The following is a 12450-nucleotide window of genomic DNA, read 5'->3' as shown; positions in this document are numbered from 1 at the left end:
TCCATGTGTAGGGTCATCTCTTGTGTTGTGGCAAGAGGGTGTTTACTGTGACCAGTGCGTTCTCTTGGCAAAACTCTGTTAGCCTTTGCCCTGCTTCATTTTGTACTCCAAGGCCAAACTTGCCTGTTACTCCAGGAATTTACTGATTTCCTACTTTTGCATTTCAGTACTGTATGATGAAAAGGACATCTTTTTTGGATGTTAATTCTAGAAGGTCTTGTAGGTCATCATAGAACCATTCAGCTTCAGCTTCTTCAGCATTAGTGGTTGGGGCACAGACTTGGATTACTGATATTGAGTGATTTGCCTTGGAAATGAACATAGATCATTCTGTCGTTTTTGAGCTTGCACTCAAGTACTTAACTGCACTTCAGACTCTTTTGTTGACTATGAGGGCTACTTCATTTCTTCTAAGGGATTCTTGTCCACAGTAGTATATATAATGGTCATCTGAATTAAATTCTCCTATTCCCGTCCATTTTAGTTCGTTAATTCCTAAAATGTCGGTGTTCACTCTTGCAGTCTCCTGTTTGACCACTTCCAATTTGTCTCGATTCACCCACCTAACATTCCAGGTTCCTACGCAGCCCTTTGAAATCCCCTTCAAAGGGCTTCTAAGGAAAGTTCAGGGCTTGATGACTTATTTGATATATGGGCTGATCAAATTTCTCGACTGGAAATACAAAGAACGGTGGTAGCCCCAAGAGAAATAGCTTTTCTGTAATTCCCAGCTCGGAAGTACACTAGATAGATAGGTTTTAGACAGATGACCCTAATCTCTAGATTTGTCAGTTCCACAAAACACTTAGTCAGGAGCTGGGTGTCCACAGTAACGGCAAGTTAGATTGAAAAGTCATTCTGGAGGGCAGAATGATAAAAGCGAGAAAGAAAGAAATGAAAGGGGTGGGGGGAGAGAGCGAGGGTGCACAGACAACTCTTTTCTAGGAGCGGTCGCATCCCAGAGACCAGCGGGCACTACAAAGGCAAAGGAGGGGCTTGTCTAAGAACTACAACTCCCAGTAGGCATCGGGCAGAGCAACCAAGCTTCCGGCCAGAGCTTATTTCCGGTCTTTCGGGTGCTGACGCTCTCTTCCGGTTTTGATGGCCCCTGAAAGGCCTCGGGGGACGGGCAGGGTGAGTCCCGAGGCACTGGGGTCGCGAGTGGGAGCAGGGGAATCTTGTGTCCGCACTACACTCAGCGGCTCAGAGTTAGCTCCGGGAGGTCAGGGAGGAGAGGGGGCATGCTGGCGGGAGGACGTGTAGTGTTGGCGAGAATGGACTTGCCAATGGGAGGGGACTGGGGCCACGGAGGGCCCCACAAAGGGATGTGGAGGGCGAGGACGAATGGGATCCCAGGGAAAGGCTGGAGGGTGGGAGGGGACCCCGCGAGCGCGGCGTGGAATCCCAGGGGAGCTGGTGGAGGAGGGCCAGAGGGAAGGTAGCAACCGTGGGGTGCTTCTGCGTGAAGGAAAGCTAGAGGCTGCTGTGGGTCCGAGATCGGGCGAATCCGGCAGCCCAAGGAGCGTGGGCACGTGGAGTCCTCTCAGAAGATCCTGCCAGTTAGGGAGCATCCAGGGCCCAGGTGGCTTAGAGACCGCTATGTTGGAAGGGGCTGCCTCTGACAAACTCAAAAGAGCTTTGACGGAGTTTGAAAGAAAGAGCTGTCAGGAAGCTTTTGGTGGTTTTCGTGCTTGGATTGACTGCTCGCTTTGCCTTTTTCTCCAAAGATGAGGCTGCTGGCATTCGCGGTGTTGGCTCTATTTGCTGTCACTCAAGCAGAGGAAGGAGCCAGGCTTTTGGCCTCCAAATCACTGCTGAACAGATACGCTGTGGAGGGGCGAGACCTGACCTTACAGTACAACATTTACAATGTTGGCTCGAGGTAAGGAGGCACTGGAACTGTAGGTTGGGCCCTTTTCAGGTTTTTTAAATTTCCTAGCTGGGAACAGACACCAGCAGTGATTTATCTTTGGGAGATTTTCAGCAGCAGATATCATGAGTGAATGAATGAATATAGTGCTGGATCTGCTTTTGGAAGAGGACATATTCTTATCTAAGCTACAAGAAACCATCTTCCACTTTTTTTGACGTGAAAGAGTTTCAGGGTGGGGAAGAAGCAAGAATTGTGGTGAAATAGAAGAAAATGAGAAGGCAGAAAATGTATGATCCTTTGTTACCTTAGGGATTTAGTTCCAGCTTCCTTTCTTAGATTGGCATTTTTGTTGTCTTTCACTGTTTTAAAAATAGACCTTTTATTTTGTTTGGTTGGGTTTGTGGTTGTGGTTTTTTTTTTTTTTTTTTTGCCACACTGTGGGGCATGTGGAATCTTAGCTCCTTGAGCAGGGATCAAACCTGAGTGTCCCACATTGGAAGCACAGAGTCATAACCACTGGACTGCCAGAGAAGTTCCTTTTTGTTTATTTATTTGGCTTCATGTCAGGTCTTAGATATGGCCTGCAGGATTTTCATTACTGCGTCCCCTGGACCACCAGGAAAGTCCTCTCTTTTACTTTATTCCCTTTAATTTTCTTTTCCATATGCATCTTGCTCCTCTTCCCCTCCTTACACATACACACACACACACACACACACACACACACATGAGAAAAAACTAGGGCAAAAATGGATTCAGGCCCATTCATTCCTAGGTATTTTGAGTATTTTATTTTGGTGCCCAGAATCCAGGCCTTGAGTGAGATTCTTCAGTGTAACTATGTGACTCATATCTGTCCTTTGTAGTTCTGATTTTTTAGGACAGGCAGACAGATTTGATTGCTAACTGCTTTAATTTTATAACCACTACTTACTAACCTTTCTTTGTTTCCTCCATTCTCTAGTGCTGCATTAGATGTGGAATTATCTGATGATTCCTTCCCTCCAGAAGACTTTGGCATTGTCTCTGGAATGCTCAATGTCAAATGGGACCGGATTGCTCCGTATCCTCTTGACACTGGCTGATGAAGGCTAATGGGATGTTGGGAGGGATACCGCCAGCAAAGCAGTAGGGTCACATCAGTCTAAGTGTATATGGCCATTCTTGCCACCTCTCTGGGTAAGATGTGGTAAGAGAGACTAGTGAGAATTGAGTGTGCATGATTTAGGGTGGGCCTGAGGAAGGAGGTTCCTGAAGTTTAGGTTATAAAGCCCTAAAACATTCTATATTGGGAGAATGTAGGCAGATGTTTGTGGCTGGTTGATGATCTTTAAGTTGCTTTTAAAAGAAATTCTGTGGGATGCTAGTGTGGAAGACCTGGGTGACCTGTTTAAAGGCTCTTCTTATTCAATGAACCCCTTATTTGGATCAACTGGTAATTTCTTGAGTGTTTTTAAAATGTGTTGTTTATTTACTTATTTTTGGCTACACTGGGTCTTTGTTGCTGTATGCAGGCTTTCCCCCCTAGCAAGTGGGGGCTACTCTTGTTGTGGTGCATGGGCTTCTCATTGCAGTGGCTTCTCTTGTGGAGCACAAGCTCTAGGGAGATCTGGATTCAGTAGTTGTGGCACACAGGCTTAGTTGCTCCGCGGCATGCAGAATCTTCCCAGACCAGGGGTCAAACCCGCGTCCCCTGCATTGGCAGGCAGATTCTTTACCACTGGGCCATCAGGGAAGTTCCTTCCTGAGTGTTTTGATTTAGATTACTTTTTTCCCTTGTGAGTTAAAAGTATATTTAGATTTTCTGACAAGGGTAAGTGTTCTCTTTGTATTTTTTGTTTTTGTTTTGTATTTTCAAGAATTTCCTTCAGTTATAGGCAGCGAAAAGGTTTCTGTGACCTTAAGTGACTAATTTTTCACCTATAACCTGTATTGTTTTATAACATTTCAATATTGAGTATGTCATAGACCTCTTAAAACTTGATTAAAAAGATATCATCTAATTCCACCCACTTTAGGCTTAGATAAAAAGCCTGTGTTTATTATTTTTGCAGAGTATCTTAGATATGAAATATTATATGTGTTAGCAACTCTTTTTGTGAATGGTGTATTTAGTCCCTAAGTTGAAAGTTTGTTACAACTGTAGCTTCATCTTTTTCCCTCCTTAACTCTTGAGTCAGTGCTAGCAACGTCTCCCACACTGTGGTCCTGCGACCTCTCAAGGCTGGTTATTTCAACTTCACCTCAGCAACTGTTACATACCTGGCCCAGGAGGATGGGCCTGTTGTGGTGAGTCACCCAAACGCTTAGCTGGCTGGGCCTCAGCTCTGCCTTCCTTTGAAATCTCGTGCAGAAAATCTCCAGAGCAGGTGCTAAATTCTGAGGAAGGTAAGAAGGACCAGAAACTTGGGATATTGTTGTAGGAAGGAGCGTATTTCAAATTATGTTATGAAGTCTCAAAATCAAGCAGTTGAAATGAACAGGAGGGGAGTGCTGTCTGATTCCCTTCCTTCTGCTTCACTTTTATTCTGTACAGTGTCATGTGCTACCTGGTTTTTTACCATCCTTGCCTTTCTGACCCACCTTTTACACTGCCGTCAGATGATTCCCAGTCTCCGCTGTGTCTGTGTCTTCCCCTTGCTTAGAATTCTCCCGCTTCTCACATCAAGAACACGCTTTTCCTTGCATACCCTCCAGTAGTTTTGCTGTGTTCTGCGTCTCTCTTCGATTCTCTACCCACCAGGATCCTCTGTCCTAATGAGGCCAAGCACCTCCTGTGTCTCAGTGCTCCTTCCTTCCACTCTGCCTTTGTTCTCTGTTTGAAGTACTCTCTCTCCTCCACTTCATTATCTGACACCTTCTCAAGACCCAGTTCTGAACTGCATCTCCTTGATTCTGTCTCTTGCTTTTACAATTCATATTGCTCTTTCCTACTCATTCTTTCACTAAACATTCATTGACTGCATCAAAACTTCTGTAGCTCTTAAAATCCATGCCACTTGCACATTTAATTATTGACTATCTTCAGTAGTTCTCTTTCTTATATCTAGATCTTTTCCCTCACCCCCACCTCCCAGTTTAATTATAAACTCCTTGAAGTGAGGGTCTGTGTCTTAGATTTCTTTCTGTTTCCCATATAGGGTAGAAGTCGAATGTAAACAGTCTTGATTGATTGATGTAAAGGTCAGCAGACATTTATTGAGCCCCCACAATGTGCTAGATGATAGAAAATACAATGAAGATTGATAAGATACTGTCGTAGGCCTCAGAAAGCTTAGGCTATGAATTATAAATGCACATGGGCTTTAGGCTCCTCAGTGAGTGCACAGTAGGGAAGGGACTTACCATAGTCAACCATAGAACTATGAGAAATCCAAGAGTCTCGAACATTCAATGCACTCTCTGAATTATCTTTTTAAAATGAGCCTGTGGGACTATATTCTTGTAATTCTGGTTATGTTGTTTTCACATCTTCCATCCTGTGTGCTTTAAGAACCTCATCTGGGATTCTTTGGTTCCACCTGGTCCTTGATGGGTTAAAAGACACAAACTTAAAGGCTCAGCTGCCACTTTAGAACAAAGTTGTTTGCCATGTGCTCCAAACTCTTGGTCTGCTCTCCAAGACGAAGGAATGTGGGGCAGATTCAGCCCCTCCTCTCGTAATGTACATTTGGGTAGGGCTTGAGACTTTACGGAATCCTCATTATTTCACTGGAGCCTAATGTCAGCTTGTGAGTTACAGGAGAGTGTTTCCACTTGAGAAATGGGAAATGATTGCCAGGGCAGAAGGGCCAGTGGTGGTGAGCAACTCTCTCCAGAGTCTGAGGCTGAGGTAGAATGATCTGGCTTTAATTACAGCAGCATACCTGTCCTACCTTTTTTTTTTCTTCTTTTTTTTTAGTAGATGCTCATCATGTGTCTCCTGGCTCTTAATTTACTCATCTTTACAACACACGAAAGAACCAGTCATCTTCTCTAGTTCAAAAACTTTTCCTCATCTGGATGTTTCTTGGGCCTTTGGGAACTAAGACTCTGTTGCTTAGAACTGGGTTGGTTGAAAAACTGCCCTTTTCCCAGATGAGAAAGAGCTGAAGACTTGCCTTCTCTTCTTCTTTTCAGATCGGCTTTACCAGCGCACCTGGACAGGGAGGAATCCTGGCTCAGCGCGAGTTTGATAGAAGATTCTCCCCCCATTTTGTAAGCTTTGCAGTCCTCTCATCATTCCCCTGGGAGGAGAACACCCTTTTTGTTCTGAGACCTCTTGGCCTCCTTAGCAGATATGTATAGTTGGTTGGTTCTTGTCATATCTGTTTTTTGGTGTCTGGTATACACAGCCATCAAACATCGTGATGTAACCATGGCTAGAGATTTTTGGCAATGAGATCACAATTGCCAGAACCAAAAAAAACTGCTGTTTTTCTCTGCTCAGTCTTGAGTAAAGCCCCACCTTGGAGTCCTGGGTCTAATTCGAGGATGAAAAGGGTATCTGCTTAGATTCAAAGAGTCCCCGAGCATCGGGCGGTTAAATGGGGACTTTGTTGTACTCTAGTCCAGGAGAGAATTTTTTGAACATTTGCCTAAAGTATTGAATAAGGAGATACATTTATTCATTCCTTCAGGGAATAATTATGAGGTTCCAAATTACGTGCTCAGTTCTGTGCTTTGCTTGGAGAAACCAGCGCAAGAGGCAGTCCCTCCCATTGAAGATCTTATGGGCTTATAGAGGCCTCAGTGGAGGAAGACCGCTGTGATGGCAGTCACACACAGGGCTAGGAGGTGATGCAGCGGGAACACCTAACCTGGTGTTGAGATTCAGGGAGGATTCTCTGGGGGAGAGAGGTTTCACTAGTTACAGAGGAGGTGAGGAAGGGGAGGCACCCCAAGAAGAAGGAGTAGCTCTGAAGTGAGAAAAAGCGTGGTGGAGTCCAGGAATAGCAGGTAGTTGAGGAAGGCTGGAGGGCAGGAGGTGAGGCAGAGGAATGGAGGAGAGAGGCTGGCGGTGTGGGCCGGGGCTAGTTTGCTGGCGGCTTGACTGTCAGGGCAACACCTGGACATCCCCTCCTCAAATTGTCTAGAAGAGAGAAGCTTCTCTTCCAGATTGGATTGGGTCAGGTGAGGCCTCTGGTTTCATAGCTCGAAAGGTTGATCTTCTGTGAGCCATTCTGTGTCCAGAGTGGCCAGAGAGGAGCCTTCCTGCCGACGCTCTGCTTATTTGGGCTGGCTGCTCCCTTTTCTCATTGGACCCTTCCGTCCTAGTTGCCTCCTGCGCCCTAATCCAGGCTTCTAAGCAAGGCCTTCATTGTCTTCCACAGCTGGACTGGGCAGCCTTCGGGGTCATGACCCTCCCTTCTATCGGCGTCCCCCTGCTGCTGTGGTACTCCAGCAAGAGGAAATATGACACCCCCAAAACCAAGAAGAACTGAGTGGGGCTTCCACAGCCCTCCCTGCCCAAGAAATCCAGGTGCTTGCCAGACTCCAAAGGATATCTCAAATGCAGTGTCTTCTCCTTTAGCCCTTGGCCATCTTCTCCTGGATCCTATCCTGCTCTAACCAGAGCAGAGGACCAGGCCTGGGAGTCTGAGCACCTCTTCAGTTCCATCATGAAGCCGGACAAACAGGGATGCCTTCGGCAGCCGTCTTGACCTCGGGGCCTTGTGTTGCGGCACTGAGGTGCCGGGGGTATGTTGCTGGCGATGTGAACTCTCAGGGGTCCAGGAAAGGGCATTTCGGAGACTGCCTGACACCACTCCATCCCCCGCCACCCCTCTCAAAAAGAGGGTGGAAGATAAGATGAAAGCTGTGGGACTCTTGGAGGCTACCCAGTCTCTGTACTGGCTTAGGAAAGTTCTTACCAAATGGGGTTTTCTAATAAAAACAAATGCCACCCTGATGTGTCTGTTTTCCCATCACCTGGATGAACTCAGGTTGCTGTTGGTACACATGCCCTGACTACTCTTGCTCCTGGACAGGTGAGCTGAACTCCTGCCTCTTTGCTCTAGGGAGTGTGTGTCCTGTTCCCCAGAGGTATTCTACCCATCCACCTTCTTGAACATCTTTGCTTCTGCCCCTTGTTTCCCTGTCTATTTTCACCAGTCACCACATGCTCAGTCATGTCCAATTCTTTGCGATCTCATGGACTATAACCTGCGAGGCTCCTCAGTCCATGGAAGTTTCCAAGCAAGAATACTGGAGCAGATTTCCATTTTCTTCTCCAGGGGATCTTCCCGACCCAGGGACCAAACCCTTGGCTCCTGCATTGGCAGGCAGACTCTTTATCTCTGTTCCAGTCACCATATAGTCCCCTAAATCTTCCTTGCTTGTGAGCCCCTCTCCACAGTAGAGGAGGGAAAATGGGGAAAGATGGTCTGCAATTGTTCTATCCCCAGGAGATCTGAGCGTAATTGAATTCATTATTTTTAAAAAACTATTTGGCTGTGTCCGGTGTTGGTTGTGGAATGTGGGCTTAGTTGCTTTGCCTCGTGGGATCTTAGTTCCCCGACCAGGGATTGAACCTGTGTCCCTTGCACTGCAAGCTATATTCTTAACCACTGGACCAGGGAAGTCCCTTCACTGACTATTCTTGAAAAGCTATCGATTACACCTGATTCTAGCCCTTCCTGTGTTTAAGACTTAGCTTTTCTCAAGTTTGAGCTTATTTTAATGCCTCTGCTTTGAGCTCAGGCCAGGCAGAAGCAACTGAACCCCCCGAGTTATTACCTAAGCACAGCCTGTGGAAAGGCAGTGGGTTTTGCTGCAGCAGCAGTGGGGAGAAGCCACTCTGAGCTGACTCCGTCCAACCCAGGAATGCCGTGGTCCGAGAACAGCCTCCCCGGCAGGAGAGAAACCCAACAAACACCCGCTTTGTTCTTGCCACCGTTTCTCAGCTTAGATTCTGGTGGGGTATGGGGGCAGTGAGGGCTGCTCAACTGGTTTAACCTTTCCTTCGCCCAGCAGTTGGAGCCTCTGGGCTGAAGGATGAAAAGGACATGGAGACAACGGGAGGCTCTGAACGGAGTAGCCCTCCACCAGCTCACATCCCTCCTTCAGGGCCTGCGGCTTGGACACCCCAGGACTGGCCAGGTCAGAAGGCGAGGAGGATGTGTTTGCTTTTGTTCATTGTGTTACTGGTGGAGACCTGGGATTTGCTCAGGAGAATGGGGGAAAGGACAGTGAATCAGAAGCTTAGGGTTGAGAACAAGTATAGGGAAGGAAAAGGGAGTTAGTTTGATATGTATTGTCTTCCTCTTTAGCACTATAAGATGTTAGTCTTTGGAGGCGGGAACACACTGCCACCTGTGTGGTGTCTACTGGAAACAGAGTGAGGAGTTAACTTGTAGGAGGAGGGTTTCTGGTTTAGAGGGTAGGATAAACTTCATAACTTGGGAAGGCAATATGAGATTTCTTCCCCAGTCTGAGTGCTGGGAGGTACTCCTTTTCTGAAAGCTGGGGCAGTCTTTACCTTTCCTTGCGGAACTCCCACTTCATTTCCTGGCTCTTGTTACAGAGGACTGGGGGGAGCCCAGGTTTGACCCAGGTGACAAGAGAAGCAAGCGAAGGCAGGGTCACAGGCACCTTGAAAAAAGGCCAAAACCAGATACTTCATCTCTTGAGAGACCAAATTCCTTGGAGTCAGGGTGGAATTTGAGCCTCCCTTAAGTCGTGGCGTTGGAGAATAGAAGAGCCTCTAAAATCTGTAGATGGCTAGACTTAGCTGGAGTAGTTGCTTTAGGATTAAGCCCTCTTCTTGAGATAACTTAATGGAGGATGAGTTGCCGATAGTGCTTCACTCTAGTGAGAACCACCGTAGGAAGATGAGAACCCTGACCTCCAGATTTTGTGCAGGTCTGCAAAGGAGAGAGAAAGTAAGCACCCACCTCACATCCTTCCTGGAGATTGGGTACCCAACCTGAGAACTTCCTCCCTGAAAGGCAAAAGAGATGGTAACCCAGCTGTCAATGGGTTCCAAATCCCCCCCACCCCCAGAAACCAGCCCTCTATCCTTCCCACGTCATGCAAACTTTTAGCTGGCACTCGCTCACCCACACCCAGCCCCACTACCAGGAGGAGCCAGAGCCGAGATTTATACCTTTTTTTACATCCTAGGCTTTGGGATTTCACCTGAAGTCAATGGGGAATGGGGATAAGGATTCCCAAAAAGCTGGGGATAGTGAAACTGCTTGGTGAGAGGATGGGAGTTTTCAAGGCTTGATTCCCGCAGAGAGCAGCTCAGGGTGGTGGAAGGAGCACTGACCACAGACGCTCCAGCGCTGGGTCCCCGCCCACCTCCACCGCCCACTGGCTGGCTGACCTCATGCCTCCTTCTGGAGCCTGTGTCCTCATCTGTACAATCACAGGGTTGTTTAATTAGGATTTCTGAGGATCCTCCACCACAAAACAGGTTGCTGTTTCCCCTGTATTCTTGAGAAGTAAGAACTAGTCACTCATATGGTTTGGAGCCCAGCCAGGTAGGAAAAGGAATTCTCTGGTGGCTCAGGCAGTGAAGAGTCTGCCTGCAATGTGGGAAACCTGGGTTTGATCCCTAGCTCGGGAAGATTCCCTGGAGAAGGGAATGACTATCCACTCCAGTATTCTTGTCTGGAGAATCCCATGGACAGAGGAGCCTGGCAGGCTACAGCCTGTGGGGTGGCAAAGCGTCACGACTGAGCGAGTAACAGCTTCACACGGGGAGGAAAGGGCACACAGTTCCCACATCTGGCAACAGCTGCCCTCTTCCTCTCACAGTTTGAGAGCAAGGATAGACCACGGATCACGTAATTTAATCTCATTTAATAGATCAGCGAAGGCAGAAAGTGGAGGGGCTTATTCAAGGTTACAGCAAGTGGCAGTTTTATTGAAGCATATTTACTGAATAACTATTATTTATATCATAACTGTTATGGACCCAGCGTTTAAGTGCCACTATTGGTACACCTCTCATTCACTAGCCCCATTGTACAGAGGAGGCGATGAGGCTAATAGAATAGGTAACTTCTCCAAGGCCCCTCATCTAGGGAGTCGGCAGAGGCAGCCAAACTCTTCCAAATGCAGCATGTCCTTTTCACTAGACCATGGGCCTGGCAGGGAGGAGGCTCCCCGGTACCTCAGGAAGTCCAGTGTCTGCCCACGCCATCCTCTGCCCCAGGGAAGCAGGGAAAGTGAGTCAGCACCCCCAGAAGCGGTTATCAGGGAAGGGGGTGGAGAACTGGTCAGATATCCTGTGCCTGGTATCCACAACACTGGGAGTGGAGCTGAGTGCGCCGAACTGCCAGCTCACCCTGCTCCTGTTGGCCGAAGGAGGGCCTGCTCAGATGCAGCTGCCCTTGTCAGCGCTCCTCCCTGCACTTTCATCACAGAAAATACAGTCTGTCCTCCTCCCCTACTGTAACCTGCCTCTTAAAGGGCACGACCAGCATTTGGAAACCAGACTAGAGAGAGAGCGAAGGACCTCCCCGACCCCACTAGGACCTTGCTGTGAAGTAGGGTGCCAGCCGTGGGCCTTCTCCTGAGCTGTCCTCTTTTTCCCCTCAGCTCCACCCTGTCTCCACTGGCGGGTGGGTGAAGGTTCCCTGGGATGTCATTCCCACATACTCTCCACTCAGGGTGACCCCAGCTTGGCTTCCTAGATCTGTTTCCACCTGTGACTGAATCCAGTGGCTGCCTTTTGGGGGATGTCAAGGACAGGAGAACCCAGGAATCCTCCAGACCCGCGTTGGCACCGAAGGGGTTAAAGTCCGGGGCACAGCACTGTCTAGGGTGTTTGAAGTAGGGCGGGGAAGGGAAGGGCTAGAGTTGTTGGAGAGGCAGCTGGTCTGGACTGGAATGAGTCCCCCCTGTCTCCTAAGCAAACTTCTGGACCATGAGCGATTCCCTTAAAAGGACCAAGAGAGAGGCACCCCCATTAACGTACTGGACTGGATTCTCAGAGGGGCTGCCTGAAGCGGGACTTCCTCCCATATTGAAGTTCTTCAATCAAGGGCAAGAAAGGGTCTCCCATCTTTGGGATATCTCTCGAGTCTGGTGAGTTTCCCTCTTCCCTTTCCCCGAGTCCTTCTTTCATGAGTGGGCATTCCCCAGAAATAGGGATCTTCAGGAACCCCTCAGCACCCCCAGGAAGTAAGCAGAACAATTCTCCACCAGCCTCCTGTATTCAGCTCCCGTTTTTAACTAAGGTGCATTCTGTTTGTGTCTGTGTGAGTGTGCACAGGTGTACAAATAGAAAATCACCAAAATGGCCAACAGTTAATTAGCACTACTTCTGCAACCAGTGATGCCAAAGCTTGCTTGTGCATTCTTAATCCTCACAATCCTTATGAGGTTGGCATATCACAATCCCTATATTAAATGTGAGGTTTATCCTTCTGTCCGTGGGATTTTTCAGGCAAGAATACGGGGGTGGGTTGCCATTTCCTTCCCCAGGGGATCTTCCCAACCCAGGGATCAAAGCTGGGTCTCTTGCATTGAAAGGAGGATTCTTTACCACTGAGCCACCACGGAAGCCCAGTTAAATAGTAAACCCTTGTCAATTAAGAGGGATTCAAACTCAAGTTCATCTGGCAGCAAAGTCCATTATGATGTCT

At 47.9% G+C, this 12450-nt stretch overlaps 1 protein-coding gene across 2 annotated transcripts; it reads left to right on the top strand.

Moving 5' to 3' along the window:
- The first annotated feature begins 1027 nt into the window (after positions 1-1027).
- SSR2 (signal sequence receptor subunit 2) lies at positions 1028-7763 on the top strand. 2 transcript variants are annotated; one of them, XM_020912459.2, is made up of 6 exons: positions 1028-1134; positions 1728-1882; positions 2838-2936; positions 4054-4162; positions 5993-6070; positions 7186-7763. In XM_020912459.2, exons 1-6 carry the CDS (start codon positions 1102-1104, stop codon positions 7294-7296), a joined length of 585 nt encoding a protein of 194 aa, XP_020768118.2. In that variant the 5' UTR covers positions 1028-1101; the 3' UTR covers positions 7297-7763. The 2 variants fall into 2 exon arrangements, with proteins under 2 accessions (XP_020768118.2, XP_020768119.1); XM_020912460.2 differs by lacking the exon at positions 1028-1134 and adding an exon at positions 1157-1222.
- The last annotated feature ends 4687 nt before the right edge of the window (positions 7764-12450 follow it).

The sequence above is a fragment of the Odocoileus virginianus genome, chromosome 5, assembly GCF_023699985.2.
Source record: "Odocoileus virginianus isolate 20LAN1187 ecotype Illinois chromosome 5, Ovbor_1.2, whole genome shotgun sequence".
Classification (NCBI taxonomy): domain Eukaryota; kingdom Metazoa; phylum Chordata; class Mammalia; order Artiodactyla; family Cervidae; genus Odocoileus; species Odocoileus virginianus.
This window is presented reverse-complemented; position numbering and strand designations above follow the sequence as displayed.